This window comes from Oncorhynchus mykiss, chromosome 16, assembly GCF_057628025.1.
Source record: "Oncorhynchus mykiss isolate SJ-2025 chromosome 16, ASM5762802v1, whole genome shotgun sequence".
Classification (NCBI taxonomy): Eukaryota; Metazoa; Chordata; class Actinopteri; order Salmoniformes; family Salmonidae; genus Oncorhynchus; species Oncorhynchus mykiss.
The window spans coordinates 42715001-42738215 of NC_143037.1; the positions used below are offsets into that span (position 1 = coordinate 42715001).

Below are 23215 nucleotides of genomic sequence, written 5' to 3' on the forward strand. Positions count from 1 at the left end.
TTTTCGTATGTAATATGGCAGTCAGTATTGTGCTTTGGTAGAATGTCTTGCTGACTTGCTGTGTGTGTTCAGGTATAGACCTTGACCCCAGGCGTATTGTGAGAGATGGAGCTCTGATTCTGAGAGATGTGGTCTTCACTGATACAGCAGTCTACCAGTGTCAGGCCCACAACAAGCACGGAACCATCCTAGTCAATACCTACATCTTTGTCATCGGTGAGGAGGTGCTCTGTGTGTGTGTGTGTGTGTGTGTGTGGGGTGTGTGCGTACGTGTGTTGGTGTATTTGTTAACAACAAGTAGGTCGCATTGATTAACCCGTTCCCTGCTATCCTGCTCCAGAGCTGCCGCCTCAGATCCTGAGTGCGGACGGACAGACATACACTGTCACAGAGGGACAGAAGGCTGGTCTACACTGTCAGACCTTTGGGTCTCCCAGACCTAAAGTTACATGGTGAGACACGCCTGTATTAGTTTCTATTCTTCTACGAAACTAGCTTATTTAATTAGATTTAAAGAAATCTTCCAACAAGGAACAAATGTGTCACTCTCCTCATTGGCAAACGGTCAGCCAAAATCCAACCTTGGTCTGTTTTAACGGGCGTCACAGTTCTGGCTCTTGGTTTTTCCATCCTCTCTGGCTGTGTTTTCTGTATAGTCATCTCTATCTACCTCTGTGTATTTCCTATCCAGGGAGGTGGACAATGGCGCGTCTCTTCTGGCTGACCCCAGGGTTAACCTGCTGACCAATGGAAGCCTCCAGATCACCAACGTCTCCCATGACGACGAGGGCCTGTACACCTGCTCCATCAGCAACACCAACATGTCAATCAACGCTGAGCTGGAGGTGCTGAGTGAGTAGGCCATGAATCACACACAGGGACACACACACACACACAGGGACACACACACACACACACACACACACACACACACACGTATACATAAATGAACACATACAGTATAGACTCATGCTGACTCATTCAATCACATGCACAGCACACACTTATGCACACTAATTCTCTCTCTCTCGCTCGCTCCCTCTCTAACCCTGTATCTAATCATGTCATCTTACCCTGTCTCTCTATAACCCTCTCTCTCTCTCTCTCTCTCTCTCTCTCTCTCTCTCTCTCTCTCTCTCTCTCTCTCTCAGACAGGACAGTGATCCTGTCTCCTCCCGGGGACCTGCGTGTTAGGCCTGGGAAGACGGTCATATTTACCTGCCTGGCTCAGGTGGACTCCAAACTGACCCCCCCACACATCCAATGGAGGAGGAGTGGACAGAAACTAATGCAGTCGTACGCTGAGGACAAGTAAGGACATGTTTAGTCTGGTACTAAGACGGCCGTGCGGGTGTGTGTCTGTCTCCGTGTGTGCGTGCGTGCACTTGTTTTCCTAAATTGTAAGGACCCCAATGTCCTACCATTTCACCTTAATGCCCTGACAAGGTAGGAAAACAATAACTTTTTTGGAAAAGTCTGGATGTTTTGTTCAAATGCTCCACTCCAAAAAGTCCTGAAATTTCATGAAAACACAGCTGTGTGTGCCGGCACCTGTACGGCTCTTTACGGTATTACGCGTATTATTACTTACGATGAAGGTATACGTCTGACGACGCGACGATAATAATGACGACGGCGATGACAATACTGACAATGACAATCCCGATATCCAGGTACACGTTTGAGGGCCCCGACCTGATCGTGGCCAACGTGCAGACCGAGGACGAGGGGGTTTACACCTGTGAGGTCATCACTAACCTGGATATGGCTGAGGCCAGCGGATCCATCACGCTAGTCGGTATGGAAATGTCCCATTTCAATGTCATATTTCATACGTGGTATGATGCTGCCAGTGCTTCTGTACTGTACTATTGTGCAGTGATGCATTAATGCTGTGTTTTTTAAATACATTTTCCAATATAGTTGGTATGGAAATGTCCCATGTGAATGTCAAAATGTTTGGTATTGGGGTAAACCTCTGTTGTGTTGTACTATGCAGTAATACTTTGATGTTGTGTACAGTACACACTGTACTCTAAGTATAACTTACAGTATGCTCTAGTAAGTTCAGAAACATTTTCCACTACAGTTGGTTTGGAAATATGAACATATGATAACCAGAACACCGTGTGGTATATTGTTTCCACAGCGTTTGTTTCTGTCTTTCAATATGTAATGTTAAGTTGATACTGTGCTGTATGCCTCAACTCGTGCTTAACTCTTAACCCTAAATTGATTTCTCCCCCACCCCCCCTCTCCAGACCGTCCAGATCCTCCCACCCAGCTCCAGGTCTCTGACCCTAAAGACCGTGGAGTGACTCTCAGCTGGACCGCTGGAGATGACCACAACAGCCCTGTCATAGGTACAGACATGATACTGAATGAACACAACAGCCAACTTCAGTGCGGCCTTTGACATTATCGATTATAGTCTGCTGCTGGCAAAACGTATGTGTTATGGCTTTTACAACCCCTGCTATGTTGTGGATAAAGAGTTACCTGTCTAACAGAACACAGAGGGTGTTCTTTAATGGAAGCCTCTACAACATAATCCAGGTAGAATCAGGAATTCCCAAAGGCAGCTGTCTAGGCCCATTTACTTTTTAAAAATCTTTACTAATGAATTACCACGGGCTTTGAGGAAAGCCAGAGTGTCAACAGTATGAATGTGGATGACGCAATACTATACATGTTAGCTACTACAGCGACTGAAATGACTGCAAAACTTAACAAAGAGTTGCAGTTAGTTTCAGAGTGTGGGTGGCAAGGAATAAGTTAGTCCTAAATATTTCTAAAACTAAAAGCATTGTATTTGGTACAAATCATTCACTTGAACCTCAACAAAATCTTGTAATAAATAATGTGGAAATTGAGCAAGTTGAGGTGACTAAACTGCTTGGCGTAACCCTGGATTGTGAACTGTGATGGTCAAAACATACAACAGTTGCTAAGATGGGGAGAAGTATGTCCATGATAAGATACTGCTTATCTTGACAGCAGTGTCAACAAGGCAGGTCCTACAGGCCCTAGTTTTGTCGCACCTGGACTACTGTTCAGTCGTGTGGTCAGGTGCCACAAAAAAAGGACAATTGGAAAATTGCAATTGGTTCAGAACAGGGCAGCACGGCTGGCCCTTGGATGTACACAGAGAGCTAATATTAATAATATGCATGTCAATCTCTCCTCGCTGAAAGTGGAGGAGAGATTGACTTCATCACTACTTTTATTTATGAGAGGTATTGACATGTTGAATGCACCGAGCTGTCTGTCTAAACTACTGGCACACAGCTCGGACACCCATGCATATCCCACAAGACATGCCTCAAGAGGTCTCTTCACGGTCCCCAAGTCCAGAACAGACTATAGAAGGTACTAAATAGAGCCATGACTATATGGAACTCTATTCCACATCAAGTAACTCATGCAAGCAGTAAAGCAGATAAAAAACACCTTATGGAACAGCGGGGCCTGTGAAGCAACACAAACATAGACACAGACAAATGCATACACACACACACGATAGCATACGCACTATATACACACACACACACACACATGGATGTTGTACTGTATATATGTGGTAGTGGTGGAGTAGGGGCATTAGGGCCTTGGCAGCAGCTAATGGGGATCCATAATAAATACAAGATACAAATACACAACTGACATTAGATCTGGGTTCAAGTAGGATTTTTTTTCTTCCGAACTCTTGATTGCGCTGGCCTGGCACACTGTAGCCAATGTAATCGCCCCGTCATTGCAAAGTGCGAACCCCGCCTACCTGTCACTCCAGACAAGCTCAATCAAATGCGAAAAATATTACTATTTGAACCCAGGTCCAACTGATACTAGACCACTGTGAGGCTTTTAACTATAAACCCATAGCCATCATACCATGCATCTCCCCATGGGAGAGTGAGGTCCTGTTTCTAATGTTGTTTGCAGTATAGATGACCACAGCTGTCCGGGTCTGGGGACAGAATGGACACTGCCTTGCCTGCCTTTGATAACCAGATCATTTTGAGGCTTTGCGTTTTGAATTACCAACCCCAAATCGTATCATGTTATATTATTGCATCTCTCCTGAGAACATGAAAACTTGCTATCTCGTTACACGGACTGTGATTTCTCCGTTGTCACATATTACTTCATATCTTCTGCTTAGTGGCATTGACACTGATGGCTGATGCTCGCTCTCTCTCTCTCTCTCTCTCTCTCTCTCTCCCCCATCCTTCTCGCCAGAGTTTCGGGTGGAGTTTAAGGATCATGTTTCTAACGAGTGGGGTTGGGAGGAGCTGAAACGTGTTAGTGGAACCGAAAAGAGTGTGAACCTTGCCCTGCAGCCCTATGTGTCCTACCGTTTCCGGGTCATCTCCGTCAACGACATCGGGAAGAGTGATCCCAGCACGCCTTCTGACCTTCACAGCACGCCACCTCAAGGTCAGACACACCTATCAAGTGTGTTTGTGTGTGTGCGTCAAAAAATGAAATGCCTGGTAGTTTCACTAGAGTCTTTACATCCGCTAGTACCTAGGCTATATACACCCGCTGTATAGTCCTTTAGCTTGGTATAGAAGCATTCAAATTGGGACACATGAACATAACCTGATGTAGTGCCATTTCATCAACGCCCCAGGTCGACATGTAGATATGTCAATGGTGAGAATGCTATTTTAGTTTTGGGTCATGGCTTCTCCTGTGTTGGGTCAACATGGCCCCCCAAAAAGCTTAAAATGTATATATTGGTTTGGGGAACTCATTTAATCCACAGCCAAAACCACATGTTCTTTGATTTTACCTTTACGATCGCAACAATGAGGAAAAAAACATCAAAAATCACAGTAAAAAAAAAAAAAAAAAGTATTTTCAGTGGTGTTTCCAAAGTGACCTTTCTCACACTCAACTTAAATATTGTTTTGTAAACCAGATGGTAGACGAATCAGGATATATTTCTACACCAATAAAAAACAAAGAGTTGTATCACTATGTCACAACATATACGCATGTGATGTGATAAAGAGATTATTGCTCAATAAGCTTTTTATTAAATCTCTAGATCAACGGGTAAAGGTGTTCACACTAGGCAGAGCCCCTTCAAATTAGTAGCAAGCCAACAAAGTTACAAAAGAAAAGTAATGAGTTAACTTACAGGGAGAGAGGTTCAATCCAACAGAGATTCATTCCCCTGTTCTACTCTTAAAAAGGTTCCTTATGATGAGAAACACTGATATACCAAGGTTCGTGGTTGTACATAACAATGGGGCGACGGGGCTGAGCCTTAGATTTTGAATGCTTATTATAGCGTCACCTATGGGCCAAACCGTGCTGTTTTTGGTATCTGAGTAGCAGTGTTGATATACTTTGATATTACCTAAGTAGAAAACATTTTTACCAATCGGGCATTGAGATATTGTGACAACGGCAGAAGAGTAATAAGAAAGAAAGAAAAATGACATCAAAAACAATAGGTTTGCTTGCAATTTCACTGCCAAAATCTGACCAATGGAGATGTGTTCCAATGGCCCTAATCTCCCATATACAGTGAGGTCTGGAATGATTGACACCTTTTCTAAAGATGAGTGAAAATTACTGTATAAAATGAATAATTCAAATACTGAGCTATATTGTATCCTAAACATTTTTATAGCTTTTTACTAATACAATTGCTCAGAGAAAGAGATTTTTTTCATCTCATAGGTAGGGGTCAAAATGATTGACACCCATGTTTTCAATGTCTCACCTTGCCAGGATAATGGCACTGAGCCTTTTTCTAAAAAATGTTTTATGAGTTAGGGAACACATTGTGTGAGGATCTTATAGAGGAATAGGGGAACCATACCTCTGTATAGAGGAACCATACCTCTATACAGAATCATGAAAACGTAGGGTTTTGAGTTGAAAAGGGCAGTCCAGTGCAGACAAAGGATATCTTTGCAAGGTGAGGTATTAAAAGGAATTGAAAATAGGGATGTCAATCATTTTGACCCTTTACCATTTTGAGGAGAAAAATGTATTACTTGTGAAACAAAATCTCTTCTCTGATCAATTGTATTAGTATAAAAAAATATAATTTTTTTGTGCGTACAATACAGCTCAGTATTTAAATGATTTATTTTATACAGTAATCATCTTTATCTTTACCGAACCCACTGTACAGTATATAGTGAAACTAGCTCTAACGCGGCTGTTTATTAGCGAAGGGCTCTAAAGAGCCGGCTCTTGTAGGTGAACGTTGGGAGCCGGCTCTTGTAGGTGAACGTTGGGAGCCGGCTTGCATATCAGAAGAGCCGAATCTATTTATAAAAAATATTTTTTTTAAATGAAGATGTGAATAATCAACAGATTTAAATGATTAGAATGAACTAATTCAAAGAACAAAAAAAAGAAATAAAATACTATAGGCCTAAATATTCAAGCGCACACATTCGTTCTGACTGTCTGCTCAGACTAACAGCCTCACCTGTTGTTCCTGTCAATCAGAAACGCAGTGTCAACCAATGAACCAAAGATGCGTGAGGGAGGGCGGAGCCAACTCACTCTCAGTCACACACTTAGCAGCCGAGGAGAGAGAGGAAGGACAGCTATGAAAACAACAGCTAGAAAATGAGTTGGAAGCACTTGGATGCATTTTAATAATGTAGACAATGTTAGTATAGAATTTGCCAAAACAAAATCTCATATTAAGCCGGTTCTAAGCACAACCTACACCGGCATGTCTGTAGTCTATGTCTGTAGCAAAACAAGGCCAAATTGATATTGCATTGGCTAAAATGATTGCCACTGATTTCCAGCCATTTTCGATCGTGGAGGACAGAGGTTTAAGAAATTATAGCAATAGTCTAAATCCAATTTACACAATTTCAAGCAGGAAAACCCTTTCAAAATCACGTATTCTACAACTGTACGAGAGCCTTCATTGCAGGAAAGAGTCCAAAAAGCTACTGCAGTTTGCCTTCCCACTGACTGCTGGACATCAAGGGAAAACACTTCTTACATGTCGGTTACATCACTTCATTGAAGATTCTTCGATGTCTAGCTGTCTTCTGGACTGCTTTGAGTTCAGCGACAGACACACCTCAGAGAACTTGGCAGAGGAACTGTTGAGAGTGGCCAGAGAAGGGCAAGTAGATGGAAAAAGTGGTCTGTTGTGTTAGCGACAATGCAGCGAACATAACCAAAGCCATGAACATTTTAAAATGGACCCATCATCCATGTCTTGCCCACACAATCAACCTGACTGTAAGAGATGCTCTGAAGGTGAAGAAGCCCACTGTGGACAAAGTGAAAGCAGCTGTGGAATACTTCCACAGGAGCACAGTAGGTGCTGAAAAACTAAAGTCTACACAACGCCAGATGGGGATGCCTGAGCTGAGGCCTGAACAAGACTGCACTACAAGGTGGAACTCAACATTTTATATGTTGAAGAGGTTTCTTGAGTCAAAGGATGCCATCATCTCTACCCTGGCCATTGTCAATGCACCTGTTGATGCTCTGACCCAAGAGGAATGGGAGGAGGTGTGCAGAGTCCTGGAACCCTTTGAGCAGGTCACTGTGGAGATCAGTGGAGAGAGGTACAGTAAGCAGTTATTACTACATCATTATTTAATCCAGAACTATATATGTATATGAGCAGTAGATGAGAATGTAGTATCAGTAGACAAAGCATGAACCTGAACTAATAAGTTACTGTTCTCTCTTTCCAGCTATGTGACAGCTTCAAAAATGATACTCCTGTGGAAGGGTCTGCAGCGAATCACAGCCAGAGAGAAGCAAATGTAACCACAAGACACGTGACAGAGTTGATGGACACCCTATGTTCGTCAATGGACAGAAAGTTCCACAGAATGGAATATAATCACGTGCTTCTTAAACCTGACCCCAGGTTTAAGAAGTTAGCCTTCAGTGATGCCAGAGCGATTGATGAGGGTCTTCAAAGAATAACCTCCGCAGCAGAGGGAGGGACAGCCCCAGCAGTCAGCTGGCTCAGGCACCGGGGCAACAGGAAGAAGAGGGATCAGATGGAGCAGAAGCACCAGCAGTAGTGCCACAAACGGATGCTGTTTGACAAGAGAAGAACTGGGGATGCAGCACGAAGGAATCCCTCAGCAGATGCCATAACGGAGGTCCGATCCTATTTGGAGGAGCCCCTCCCCCAAAGATCTGCAGAACCTCTGAGCTGATGGAAGAACAAGGCCTCTGTCTACACACGGCTATCTAAAGTCATGACAGGGAGACTCTGCATAGTGGGCACATCCATTCCCTCTGAGAGGGTCTTTTCTCGAAAACGGGACAAATAATTACTAAGAGAAGAAACCGCATCAGCCCTTCGAAAGTGAGGCAGCTTGTATTTCTGAATGCAAATCTCTCATAAAAGCAAAACATAGTCAGCATTGCTGTGTGCTGCTGGTTATAACATGGCAATAAAGAAGAGAAAAGAGGGACCAGTTTAATGTTTTTTTAAGTGGGATGCTGCAGTTTTGCACATTGTTATTTATTTTTCTTTGATATTGTGCAATATTCTATAATTATGTTGTTCAGATTATATTCGTTTTGAATTGTTACATTTATATGCACTTCGTTTATATACATTAAAAAAGTTCTACTTTAAATGCACATGTGTAATAGCATCCTTCTTTTTTACATTTATTTCAATTTGTGGGATGCTGCAGTTTTGCAAAATGTTATTTATTTTTCTTTGATATGTTGCAATATTCTATTATGCTGTTCAGATTGTATTCATTTGAAGGGTTAGATTTATATGCCCTTTGGTTATATACATTAAAGTTCTACTTTAAATGCAAATGTTTAATAGCATTCTTCGTCATAACAAACCAATGCATTTTTAAATACATTGTGGTGAAGGTAGAGTATGATTTAATTTAATAATTTAATTAGAATTGTTTTAATACCAATCATAGTCAAACTATCGCAAACTGTTTGACTTGAAAAAATACAACAACAAAAAAACATTTTAAGAGCCGTTTGGTAGCCAAAAGAGCCGCCTCATTTTTGGTGAGCTGAGCCGAACTAGCCGGCTCACTGAAAAGAGACGGAATGCCAATCACCACTGTTTAGGAAACTAGCTCCCAACTAACTCTGAACCAAAGCTATTCAATGGAGTTTGGGTGTTTTAGCAGTCAGAAGCATGCCATCAGTGGAACCAGAGTTTATTTGATCACACGGCACATCTATGGATTACATCTTCCTACTAAATACATTCCCGATTTTGCCGTTCCCTTTCCTGCTGTCATCTAGCAAAATACTTTCATCTTCCAAGCTGTTTGAAAAATGTTCAGTGTTTACCTCTTTTTTTTTTGTGTGTGTTTTTTTACACACTCACTTCTCAGCAGAAGAGACACTGAAGAGAGAGACATGATGAGAAGTCTATAATCCAGCATCTCAGTTTTCCCATTCCTAGATTAGAGTATGACACCCTCTTACCCGGGTCACCTCTTCTAGTCTTTTTCATGTCGGCATCATTCTCGCATCGCATTAGACAGGTGACAATGAGCTTTTTAAAGTAATTTCCCCCCCCCCGACGTTTGCAGAGATCACGTTCACAGTAAACACTACCCATGTGGGTTCCATAACAACACTTAGTCTGTTATAGTGTCATAACGCAGCTCTGATTGATTCCCAACCGTTGCCCTGTTTGGATGTAGCCACGGTTGTGAGACCCAGACAGCACAAACAGCAAATGTTCTGACCTATGGTTGTCATAGTCACAGGAGAACCAACATCAGAGTGTATAAAAGACGGGAACTAGACTTGGCACCATTGAAACATCAACAGGCAGTGAGAAGGACTCTCTGTACCAAGACAAAGGGGGACATATGGTGAGACATGTTGAGATATGATGCTGGAGGTGTGTGTCACTGTTGTCCTGGGCCTCTGAGGACCTCCTGAGATCATTGGAGCAGCGCAGCCTCAATCAGATTCTGGGTGTCTATTTATTGCTGAGAGTTCAGACTGTCCTTCCTGGGAGTTAATGCTGATGTTATCACACAGTGCATGGATAGGTCTCTTGTGCCTGTTAGTACCCAGAATAACTCCCTTGACGTCACCCAGTTCCATGACTTCAGAGGAACATGCTTCAGGATCATCTCTAACTTGACTCTACATGACAATAACACATGGAACTCAGTGATACCCATCCAGGTTGCTGAGGTCCTCCTGACAACATGCCCAGACTGTGTCCTCACTCTGCAGAGAAGCACTGAGTCTGGGAATCCCTACAACTCTACAAAGCTCTTGGAGTAGGTGAAGGGAGCTCGCTCACTGCTGTGGAACCAACGATTACAATGGGGTTTCTTGCAGATTCGCTGGGATTGGCATGGGGTGTCGGGGGTCCGTTGGTAGATTTTGACCATTTGTTTTGTGTTTTCATGTCTTACTCATTGTTAGGAAGAATTTTGGTCCAAATTGGATGTTGGGTACTATATTTATTGTCTAAATCCTGTGAATTAAAATTGCAATTTTGGGTGCAATCAATTAGCAAATTTCTCAGATCAAATAATTTAACAATTCAACAAAATAAAGTTGTCGGAATGCTTACCTTATTGGATTCCAACTATAGAAATGATTTCAGAACAATCTTAGTGGGTGTCAAGGGCTTGCTGAAATGACATGCAATGACTCGCAATGACAATGTCCGCTCACTGTGTTGCTGCTCCCAAACGTGACCTTTTAATAAAGCTTTGGTGATTCAGATTTAATTCAAGGAGGTTTCACGAGCAAAACCCTTTATGGACCGGCTCGGCTACTTGGCCAATACATTGGGCAAGGTGCATTGCCGAATGCACTGGGAAGCTATGCTTGGTTTTTAAGCAAATGAAGCAAAATGCTTTTTTTTTTTTACATTTCTAAATATGAGCTTCACGGGCACAAAAAGCACATGGGCACTGTGCGCTATTGGCCGGATAGGCTGCTTTTCCATTCTCAAAATCCATGCCATGACCAACTGTGTTACCGCTGGTCTTAAAATCTCCCCATTTGCGCTGCCTGAAATGTGCACATCGGTGCATGTTTTTAAGGACACAGCTCAGATATTGTCACCCCTCCCACCTGACATAAGACGGGTAAATTGCCAAATGCAGTGCAATGTTTCCCTGTCATGTTTCTTAAAAGTGACACAGTAAATAACATCACATGATGTATCATTGTAATCCGTAGACTTCAGGGAACACTTAATAAAAAAAAAAAATACAGAATCAAAAGTTGACTGCGATTTCTCATCATTGTTGCGATCATAAAGGAAAAAACTAAATTCAGATAAATTCAGATAAATGCATTTTCACGATTGACCTCTACGGGACTCAAAGCCCGACCTTAGGCTTTGATGAAACGGCACCTTTTTTTTTTTTTTTTACAAGTATGCCAATTTGAATATCAAAGTGAACAATATGGTATTTTTGGGGAGTTTATAACCTGGACTAATAGTGAATATACTGTATTATTATCTGCTTGTAGACCTACAGTCCTTCCTAACATGGATTGAACATCAAAACCTTCTCTATCTGCAGTGTCAGGGAGTAACTGATTGCATGTAATCTGATTACAAAAAACTAACTGTAATCGGTTACATTACCAGCAAAAATATTGTAATCGGATTACAGATACTTTTGAAAAACTAGATGATTACTTACTTCATGGATTACTTTTAAATTCAGAAAGGATGCTTGCAAAAAAAATACATTATGGCAGCTTTCTGTTTTCTCAATGACATTCAATTCAGCATTGAAAAAAGACACACGTTTTAAGTTTCTTCCACCTGAGCGAGTCTGACCGCAAGACAGAGACCACTATGATGACACACCAAATGCGTTTGATGGATCCTTTTTTTGGCTTCTTCTAATGCCTCTTAAGGGGAAAGCAATCCAAAAGTAACTGAAAGTAATCCGATTTGGGGTAATCCAAAAATGAAGTTACTGATTTACAATTTTGGACAGGTAACTAGTAACTGTGATGACATTTAGAAAGTAACCTACCCAACTCTGCATATCTGATTTGGGATTCCACCCCTTTCCCCACTCCACAGCTCCAGACAACAACCCTGAGGATGTGAGGAGTGAGTCTACAGAGCCAGACACCCTGGTCATCACGTGGGAGGTAAGACTCTTTCTTATGTTAGACTGTTCTGTCACCTTCTACATGAATGTTCCACCGAAACTGGAAAATGTGTTCATTAAAAAAGAATAGGAGAAAAACGTTGAAAAGGCAGAAAATGGTAGGCTAAACTTGTGTACCTGAAGTTCATCCCATGAGGGGATTGTGTGTACTCACATTCTGATTGGCTCCTGTCCCGGTCTGTCACTCTGTCACAGGAAATGGACAGGCGTGTGTTCAACGGACCGGAGTTCCAGTACAAGGTGTTCTGGAGGAGGGTAGTAGGTGACGGCCCCACCTGGCACTCTAATGTCACCACTGAGCCACCGTACATTGTTACTGAAGTGGGCAACTTCTCAGCCTTCGAGATCAAAGTACAGGCTGTCAATCAGAAAGGGGAGGGACCTGAGCCAGACCCTGTCATTGGCTACTCCGGAGAGAATGGTGAGATGTTGTTTTAGAATTCTGTCTTTCTTTAATGATCTCTCTTTCTTTCTCTCACTCTCCCCTCTCTATCTTTCTTTCTTTATCACTCTCTGACTCTCTCACAGACTCTCTATATATCTCTTTATCTTCTCTCTTTCTGTCTTTTCCTCTTTCTCTGTTCTCTTTCTCCTCTCTGTCTTTCTCTCTCCCTCTCCCTCTATCCCCTACTCTCTCTTTCTCTCGCTCTCTCAATTCAATTCAAGGGGCGTTACTGGCATGGGGAACATATGTTAACATTGCCAAAGCAAGTGAAGTAGATAATATACAAAAGTGAAATAAACAATAAAAAGGAACCGTAAACATTACACTCATATCTAATCAAGCCTCTCTCTGTCCTCTTTTCCTCTCGTTCTCGCTCTCCTCTTTATCTCCCTCTAATGACTATCAATTAGTCTATTGTGTTTAGGTCTACTGGTAAACAGTACAATAATAATCATTCAAGTGATTATGATGCTGAGCAAGATAATGTCTCTCTCACCTCCCTCCCTCCCTCCCTCCCTCCCTCCCTCCCTCCCTCCCTCCCTCCCTCCCTCCCTCCCTCCCTCCCTGCAGTCCCCCTGGAGGCTCCTATGGATGTGGGTGTTGTGCTGCTCAACAGTACAGCCATCAGGGTAACATGGGCAGCAGTGGACAGAGATACTGTCAGAGGACACCTACTGGGATACAAGGTACTTGCAGGTCCTTCATTGTTTGTGTCCAGCTCTGGCACTCAGTAGTTACGTTTTCTCATTATCACCTGTGACCCCTTCCCTACTATGTGTGTCAGATAAACATTACATTATGGTTATATAGAGCCTTATAACCCATTATAACCTCTTCCCTCCGGGATCTTCCTGACGAGGTTTGGCTCTAGGTGCCACTAACCGGGGCCGCAAACATTACACATCACGAACATGACATTATAGCTACATAAATCTACATAGGGCATTATTAACCCATTATAACTCCTTCTATCCACCAGATCCACCTGACAAGGTTCGGCTCCAGGGGCCACCACCGGGGTCGGAGGGCCAGAGAGCCGGAGAGCAGCATGGTGGTGGAGACAGGGGCCAATGAGGAGAAGAGGGTCCTGGGGGGCCTTAGACCCTACTCCCACTACGCCCTCACAGTCACTGTGTTCAACAGCAAGGGAGAGGGGCCCCCCTCCGACCCCCCCCTGTCCTTCAGTACCGACGAGGGAGGTGAGAGAAAGAAGGGAGAGGGAGGGAGGGGGAGGTGGAAGGGAGGTGGTGGAGTGAGAGGAGGGGAGGGTGGCATTTTGAGCGAGAGGTAAATGGAGCAGGAGAGATGAGGGAGGGAGATGGGAAAGAAGGGATAGATGACATAGAAAAGGTCAGATAAAGCACAGTGCCATTACTTAAACTAAATACAAGAATGGCCTTTGATGCATGAGTAATGGAGACAGATCCGAGTTAGTTTGCGCTGCAGTGGAAGCGTATATAATCAAGAGCGCCTGTGTCCCCGTCAGCTCCTGGCCCCCCCATGTCTCTCCACCTGGAAAGCCCTGCAGAGACAGAGATGACCCTTCACTGGACCCCCCCTGCTCAGCCCAACGGGGTTCTCAAAGGATACCTGCTGCAGTATCAACAGAGTGGGTGTCTTTCTTTACCTCTCCCTCGTTCTGTCTATCTTTCCACCTTTGTCGTCTATGGTCACCTATACCTCCGTCTAGCACCTTCATTATACATGCTTCTCTGCCTTGTAAAAGACAATGATGCATCTCGGCGAGTCTGTAGCCATCTTCTCACTGAACTTCGGTGACACTGACATGTTGTTGATTTATTACCGGTCACTACCGGAGATGGCTAGTGGTAATACTATCAATCAATCAATCGTTTGCCGTCCATACTTCAGACTCAGTGCGTCAATGCTAAATCAACATCCATTGGTCTAATTCTGAGGCAAACTTCAAATGTTGTAGGTTAAGTCCAAGGTAGTCTCTCCACCGACATACATTTTCCCTCTCGAAAACCGCATGCGACTCTACATCAGAGACAGACCTGTAAACATAATTGATGGACCGTGATTGGTTGGCTGTCCCTCGATCTCTTTTTTTTCTTGTTGTAGTCGTGGAGAGTGATGACAGCCCGGTGCAGGTGGAGACCATAGACGACCACACGCTGACCAAACTGACCCTGAAGCAGCTGGACCCCAAGAGCCGTTACCGCTTCTACCTGAGGGGGCGCACCTCGGCCGGAGACGGAGAGCCCATTACAAGGGAGGGCGCCACCACGCTGGATGGAGGTAGAACTGCAGGAGGATTAGAATTAGATCCGTTTTTCTTCTTTAATGTCCATGCGATGTGGAATTTTGTCATCGGCTTCAACATCACACAAAAACAGACATTAAAACATTCTGTTTACTGGTGTGTTTATCACAATGTAGTTACATGGTGGAGCATTAGGGGGTTAATACATATTATTACACCGAGTTTGGTTAACACTAACAGGATGCGGCTCCGTTTGTTGGTGCTAGACTGATCGTTTGAGATTGTGAAAGAGGGTAAGAGGGAATGTAATTACTCCTTCTCAACCCATTCCAGCTCCTCCGTCCAACATCAGCTTGTCTGTAGGTGAGAAGTGTGTTAACCTGAGCTGGGTGCCAGGCCAGAGACACAGGAGTGTGGGCTTCCAGGTCCAGTACCTCAACAAGAACAGTAAGCTACCAGCCGACCAACAGTACGCCTGTGGGAAAACCAAACACATTTGTAATTTCTTTCACTCCCCTGTCTGTAAGCCATAAAAAAAATATATATATATATATATACACTGCCGTTCAAAAGTTTGGGGTCACTTAGAAATTTGACCCCAAACCAGAATAGAAAGAGGAGTGGGAGGCCCTGCACAACTGAGCAAGAGGACAAGTACATTAGAGTCTTTAGTTTGAGAAACTATAGAAGGACGAGCTCATTGTATTGGCTGGAATGGACTAAATGGAACGAAGTCAAACGTGGTTTCCATATGGTTGATGTGTTTGATACCGTTCTATGTATTCCATTTCAGCCATTACTATGAGCCTGTTCTCCCTCCTCACAAGTCCTCAACTGGCAGCTTCATTAAAAAGTACCCGTCAAAACACCCGTCTCAACGTCAACAGTGAAGAGGCGACTCTGGGATGCTGGCCTTCTAGGCAGAGTTGCAAAGAAAAAGACACATCTCAGACTGGCCAATAAAAAGAAAATATTAAGATGGGCAAAAGAACACAGACACTGGACAGAGGAAGTCTGCCAAGAAGGCCAGCATTCAGAGTCGCCTCTTCACTGTTGACGTTGAGACTGGTGTTTTGCGGGTACTATTTAATGAAGCTGCCAGTTGAGGACTTGTGAGGCGTCTGTTTCTCAAACTAGACAAAAATGAATGTACTTGTCCTCTTGCTCAGTAGTGCACCGGGACCTCCCACTCCTCTTTCTATTCTGGATAGAGCCAGTTTGCTCTGGTCTGTGAAGGGAGTAGTACACTAGATCTTCAGTTTCATGGAATAGCCTTCATTTCTCAGAACAAGAATAGACTGATGAGTTTCAAAATAAAGTTATTTGTTTCTGGCCATTTTGAGCCTGTAATCGAACCCAGAAATGCTGATGCTTTAGACTCAAATAGTCTAAAGAAGTTTTATTGCTTCTTTAATCAGGACAACAGTTTTCAGCTGTGCTAACATAATTGCAAAAGGGTTTTCTAATGACCAATTAGCCTTTTAAAATTATAAACTTAATTTAGCTAACACAACGTGCCATTGGAACACAGGAGTGATGGTTGCTGATAATGGGCCTCTGTGCACCTATGTAGATATTCCATAAATCTGCTGTTTCCTGCTACAATAGTCATTTACAACATTAACAATGTATTAACTGTATTTCTGATCAATTTGATGTTATTTTAATGGACAAAAAAATGTGCTTTTCTTTCAAAAAACTCCGAACCTTTGAACGGTGGTGTATATATTTAGTCTATTTACATGTGTGAACCACCCTCTCATTTTTTTACTGAATGAATACATAGAAGGAATAGAGTAAACAAATAAAGGGTTTATTTTCTCTCCAGACGGTGGAAAGTGGAAGCAGTCTGAGAAGCTGAACTCGTCCCAGTCATTCTACCAGCTGAAGGGTCTAACCCCAGGATCACAGTACCGGCTCAGATTTACCTTCAGCAACAACACCTTCTGGGAGACGGAGATCAGGACAGAGGGAGCAGGTAGACCTACAGTAGCACACACACACACACCTAGATACACACCTAAATACACAGCGCACGCACACATGATTCACTTTCAGCAACAACACCTTCTGGGAGACGGAGATCAGGACAGAGGGAGCAGGTAGACCTACAGTAGCACACACACACACCTAGATACACACCTAAATACACAGCGCACACATGATTCACTTTCAACAACAACACCTTCTGAGATCAGAACCGATGGTGCAGGTAGTAAGAAAACACACACACAATGACGCAGGCAGGCACACCAGAGGGGGCTGATGGGAGGAGCTATAGAAGGACGGGTTCATTGTATTGGCTGGAATGGAATAAATGGAACGGAGTCAAACGTGGTTTCCATATGGTTGATGTGTTTGATACCGTTCCATGTATTCCATTTCAGCCATTACAATGAGCCTGTCCTCCTATAGCTCCCCTCACCAGCCTCCCCTGACACACACACACCCTCCTCTGGGCCCACTGCTGCAGCTCTATCGGTGTGAAGTGCTTTTTTTGTTTACATGTCTTAGATGAAGGAGACTAAATGGCAAAGCTTTCAGCTGCTAAATGAAATGCTCCGTTAGTGGTATTTGTTTGGGGCATTGGACTGTATTGCCTACATCTCTAGTGTAATGTCTGTTAGGTTGTGTGTGTGTGTGTGTGTGTGTGTGTGTGTGTGTGTGTGTGTGTGTGTGTGTGTGTGTCAACTGAGCCCCCGTGTGTAAGCTCCAGATCCACTCTCTCTCTTCTTAATCTCTTCTCTTCCTTTCATCCTTTCTTTCATCCCCCATCCCTCTCTCTCCGATCCCTCCCTCGCTCTCTCTTTTCTCTCTCTCACTCGCTCTTTTCTCTCTCTCTCTCTATCTCTCTGTAGGAGTGGTGGATGTGCAGACAGGCTTTGCTACTCAGGGCTGGTTCATTGGGCTCGTTAGTGCCATCGTGCTGTTGCTGCTGGTACTGCTCATCCTCTGCTTCATCAAGAGGAGCAAGGGGGGAAAGTATTCAGGTAGCTCTAAATATAGCAACATGCACCAGACAAGTACCAGACAAACCACGTCAGATCTAACAAACCACATACAGTGCATTCGGTATTCAGACCCCTTGACTTTTCCCCCAAAAAAATATGTTAGTCTTATTCTAAATTGTATTAAATAAATGTTTTTCCTCATCAATCTACACACAATACCCCACAATGACAAAGTGAAAACAGATTTTATTTCTAAAAAAAATATTTATAAAAAAAATGTAAAAAACATACCTTATTTACATAAATCCTCTTAAAAACGTCTTAGGGCTAGGGGTCCCGCTAACTTCCGGTGAAACTGAAGGGCGCGCATTTCAAATAAATAATCATAAATAATATTGATATTAAACATGTACAGTTGAAAGCTTAAATCAGTTGAAAGCTTCGATTCTTGTTAATCTAACGCCACTGTCCAATTTACAGTAGCCATTACAGCGAAAGCATGCCATGCGATTGTTTGAGGACACCGCCCCCACATAAAAATATTTTTCCACCGGCACAGGTTTCATAAATTCACAAATAGAGATTAAATATTCACTTAGTTTTTGACAATCTTCTTCTGATTTGTCATCCAAAGGGTCCCAGCTATAACATGTAGTGTCATTTTGTTAGATAAAATCCATCTTTATATCCCAAAATGTCAGTTTAGTTGACGCCATCGACTTGAGTAATCCACTCGTTCAACATGCAGAGAAAGGAATCCCAAAAAATCTACCGCTAAACTTTGTTTAAGCAAGTCAAAATACGTTTCTATTGACTACTCAGACACCCTAAAATGTAATGAAGCTATACGGAAAGAAGAAGTATGTTCAATAGGAAAACGATATTAGCAGATGCATCTTCTCTTCATCGTGCGCGCATACACACATTTCCAAGACTGTGTCCCTGTAGTAAAACTCATTATTCTTACTCGTTTTGGAAGAAACGCGTCTGAAGCCTTGAACATTGAGTGCTGACACCGAGTGGAAGCCATAGGAATTGTACTGGGAGCTAGATTTAAGTATGCTGAACCTTTGCTATGAGACTTGAAATTGAGCTCAGGTGCATCCTGTTTCCATTGATCATCCTTAAAATGTTTCTACAACTTCATTGAAGTCCACCTGTGTTAATTTCAATTGATTGGACATGATTTGGAAAGGCACACACCTGTCTATAAAAGCCCCCACAGTTGACAGTTCATGTCAGAGCAAAAACCAAGCCACGAAGTCGAAGGAATTGTCTGTAGAGCTCCGAGACAGGATTGTGTCGAGGCACAGATCTGGGGAAGGGTACCAAAACATTTCTGCAGCATTGCATGTCCCCAAGAACACAGTGGCCTCCATCATTCTTAATAAATGGCTGAAGTTTGAAACCACCAAGACTCTTCCAAGAGCTGGTCGCCCAGCCAAACTGAGCAATTGAGGGAGAAGGGCCTTGGTCAGGGAGGTGACCAAGAAACCGATGATCACTGTGACAGAGCTCTAGTTCCTCTTTGTAGATGAGACAACCTTCCAGAAGGACAACCATCTCTGCAGCACTCCACCAATCAGGCTTTTATGGTAGAGTGGCCAGACGGAAGCCACTCCTCAGTAAAAGGCACATGACAGCCCACTTGGAGTTTGCCAAAAGGCACGTAAAGGACTCTGACCATGAGAAACAAGATTCTCTGGTCTGATGAAACCAAGATTGAACTCTTTGGCCACAATGCCAATGTCACATCTGGTGGAAACCTGGCACCACCCCTACGGCGAAGCATGGTGGTGGCAACATCATGCTGTGGGGAAGTTTCAGCAGCAGGGACTGGGAGACTAGTCAGAATCGAGGGAAAGACGAACAGAGCAAAGTACAGAGAGAGATCCTTGATGAAAACGTGCTCCAGAGTGCTGAGGACCCTAAGCACACAGCCAAGAAAATGCTGGAATGTGCAGTGCAGTGACGCTCCCTGTACAACCTGACAGAGCTTGAGAGGATCTGCAGAGAAGATTGGTCGAAACTCCCCAAATACAGGTGTGCCAAGCTTGTAGCGTCATACCCAAGAAGACTCGAGGCTTTAATCGCTGCCAAAGGTGCTTCAACAGAGTACTGAGTAAAGGGTCTGAACACTGATGTAAATGTGATTTTTCAGTTTTTTTGTTATAAATGTGCAACATTTTCAAAAAAACATTTTTTTTCTGTGTCATTATGAGGTATTGTGTGTAGATTGATGAAGGACAAAAACAAATGAATCCATTTTAGAATAAGGCTGTAAAGTAGCAACATGTGGAAAACGTCAAGGGGTCTGAATATTTTCTGAATGCACTGTATACTGTAGAATGTAGTTTGTAACAAGTCTCATATAAGAATAGGATGTTCTAAAATGCTCCATACACTAGATAACAAATGTTATTTTTCTATTATTTTATTTAACCTTTATTTTGACAGTGACGAAATGTTGAGAACGAGGCAACTCGGGGTCAATACTTCAACAGCAAAGTTAGATAAGATGGAAGTTTATGAAGTAGGACTGTGTAAACAAAAAGGGAAGTTTACATACACTTAGGTTGGAGTCATTAAAACTCGTTTTTCAACCACTCCGAAGATTTCTTGTTAACAAACTATAGTTTTGGCAAGTCGGTTAGGACATCTACTGTGCATGACACAAGTAATTTTTCCAACAATTGTTTACAGATGTACTATTTCACTTATAATTAATTCACTGTATCACAATTACAGTGGGTCAGAAGTTTACATACATTAAGTTGACTGTGCCTTTAAACAGCTTGGAAAATTCCAGAAAATGATGTCATGGCTTTAGAAGCTTCTGATAGACTAATAGACATCATTTGAGTCAATTGGAGGTGTACCTGTGGATGTATTTCAAGGACTACCTTCAAACTCAGTGCCTCTTTGCTTGACATCATGGGAAAATCAAAAGAAGTCAGCCAAGTCCTCAGACAAAAATTGTAGACCTCCACAAGTCTGGTTCATCCTTGGGAGCAATTTCCAAATGCTCTGAAGGTACCACGTTCATCTGTACAAACAATAGTACGCAAGTATAAACACCATGGGACTACGCAGCCGTCATACCACTCAGGAAGGAGACGCGTTTTGTTTCCTAGAGGTGGACGTATTTTGGTGCGAAAATTGCAAATCGATCCCAGAACAACAGCAAAGGACCTTGTGAAGATGCTGGAGGAAACAGGTACAAAAGTATCTATATCCACAGTAAAATGAGTCCTATATAAACATAAACTGAAAGGCCGCTCAGCAAGGAAGAAGCCACTGCTCCAAAACCGCCATACAAAAGCCAGACTACGGTTTGCAACTGCACATGGGGACAAAGATCGTACTTTTTGGAGAAATGTCCTCTGGTCTGATGAAACATAAATAGAACTGTTTGGCCATAATGACCATCGTTATGTTTGGAGGAAAAGGAGGAGGCTTGCAAGCCGAAGAACACCATCCCAACCGTGAAGCACGGGGGTGGCAGCATCATGTTGTGGGGGTACTTTGCTGCAGGAGGGACTGGTGCACTTCACAAAATATATGGCATCATGAGAAAGGACAATTATGTGGATATATTGAAGCAACATCTCAAGACATCAGTCAGGAAGTTAAAGCTTGGTCGCAAATGGGTCTTCCAAATAGGCAATGACCCCAAGCATACTATCAAAGCTGTGGCAAAATGGCTTAAGGACAACAAAGTCAATGTATTGGAGTGGCTATCACAGAGCCCAGACCTCAATCCTATATAAAATTTGTGGGCAGAACTGAAAAAGCGTGTGTGAACAAGGAGGCCTACAAACCTGACTCAGTTACACCAGCTCTGTCAGGAGGAATGGGCCACAATTCACCCAACTTATTTTGGGAAGCTTGTGGAAGGCTACCTGAAACGTTTGACTGAAGTTAAACAATTTAAAGGCAAATCTACCAAATTGAGTGTATGTAAACTTCTGACCCACTGGGAATGTGATGAAAGAAATAAAAGTTGAAATAAATCATTCTCTCTACTATTATTCTAACATTTCACATTCTTAAAATAAAGTGGAGATCCTAACTGATCTAAGACAGGTAATTTTTACTAGGATTAAATGTCAGGAATTGTGAAAAACTGAGTTTGAATGTATTTGACTAAGGTGTATGTAAACTACTGACTTCAACTTAATATGCGGGAACACATTTGATTGGAGAACCATCTAATGAGTGAACATTTAGTTCATTTGAAACATTCTTACGAGAGTTTGCCCGTTTTAACCTCAAGTTTTAAAACAAGGGATTCCTGCATAGCTATAAAATATGACTTTAGTTTTGACACAGCCAGATCAACAGTCGGGGTGTCATGGAAATTAGCACAAGGGACTCAAAGTCCCAGACCAAATAGACAATTCCCAGAAATGCCTGTAGACAGCTGTCGGTGGGGCTTCTCTACCCTCACTCAGTAGTCCCAGACTACTCTAGTCTCCCAGAGACCATGGTACCTTTCTAGTAGTCCCAGACCACATAGACATCATTTTATTTTTGTTTAGTTTTATTATTCATTATTATTTTTATACAAATTAATTTAAATTGACTTAAATGAAATCAGTTGACATGTCCCTCAATTGTTAACGGATGATGTGTCTCCTCCTGGGCAGCTCGCAGTAAGGGTCTGATCTGAGCAGGTCCTCGTCTTTTGGTCAGACGGGGATTTCCCTCACGCTTTATAAAATGCGCCACCGGTTTTCCTCGCAGACCCTCCCTGGAAAGCTCCGCAGGCAGAATCAATCACCTAGTTCACTGTGAAGCCAAATTGTAGTGGAAATGACCACAAGGGGACTCAAAGTCAAGCTTAAATGAATCAGTTTTTGTTACCAGCAAGCTGGAGCGATTCCAGCAAACTTAATGCACCAAAGTACATGTCGGTTGGGAGCTCCGCCGGGGCAGTCCCGTTAGTTCTCTTATATACTGCTTACGCAGACAATTTATATTTGCATGATTTAGCTTATTCATAATTAATTCATCCTTAACGTTTGGTTCCTGTATGTGACTGACCAATACATCACAAGGCTTCTTCTCTCCAAGCTGAGACCTTGAAACTGAGATATCCCTTTTGGTTCCCGGGACAATGTTCCCGGGTGTACTAGCGATTGGTCTGAGGAGGAGGTCCCAGTCACCTGCACAAACCAAGATAGAGGGAGAGGAGATGCTGTGTGGAATTCAGTGCTATCTCTTCAGACAACTACATTTTCCCTCACAGGGGCAACAGCATACACGATAGTATCATCCGCATATAGATGAAGTTCCATTTTTACAGCTTTACCAATGGTGTTTATATAAATAGTGTTCATTTATGCACTTCAAGAAATTCAGACTTAACCCTATCCATCACGATAGCCTGAGTTCTGTCACCAAGATAATCATGAAGGCGCATTGAGGACACCTTATTCAATGAAATAGCATGATCAACGGTATC

General features: G+C 42.8%; 1 protein-coding gene and 1 long non-coding RNA gene across 6 annotated transcripts in view; both read left to right on the forward strand.

Moving 5' to 3' along the window:
* The window catches only part of LOC110491054 (neural cell adhesion molecule L1), an 83363-nt gene that overhangs the window by 55841 nt on the left and 4307 nt on the right, over positions 1-23215 (forward strand). For 4 of the 5 annotated variants that reach the window (XM_090202762.1, XM_090202765.1, XM_090202763.1 and 1 more), the window contains exons 10-25: positions 73-216; positions 341-452; positions 692-852; positions 1152-1311; positions 1674-1798; positions 2262-2363; positions 4240-4437; positions 12035-12105; positions 12321-12546; positions 13141-13256; positions 13550-13769; positions 14057-14179; positions 14656-14832; positions 15131-15244; positions 16626-16775; positions 17656-17787. In XM_090202762.1, the coding sequence (XP_090058888.1) occupies positions 73-216; positions 341-452; positions 692-852; positions 1152-1311; positions 1674-1798; positions 2262-2363; positions 4240-4437; positions 12035-12105; positions 12321-12546; positions 13141-13256; positions 13550-13769; positions 14057-14179; positions 14656-14832; positions 15131-15244; positions 16626-16775; positions 17656-17787 (2331 nt within the window). Of the gene's footprint in view, positions 1-72; positions 217-340; positions 453-691; positions 853-1151; positions 1312-1673; positions 1799-2261; positions 2364-4239; positions 4438-12034; positions 12106-12320; positions 12547-13140; positions 13257-13549; positions 13770-14056; positions 14180-14655; positions 14833-15130; positions 15245-16625; positions 16900-17655; positions 17788-23215 lie in introns of all 5 variants that reach the window. The other variant, XR_016487268.1, reaches the window with a different exon arrangement.
* LOC149976899 (uncharacterized) lies at positions 6920-8606 on the forward strand. Its single transcript, XR_016487269.1, has 2 exons — positions 6920-7568; positions 7701-8606. It is a non-coding gene; the product is annotated as an uncharacterized LOC149976899 (long non-coding RNA).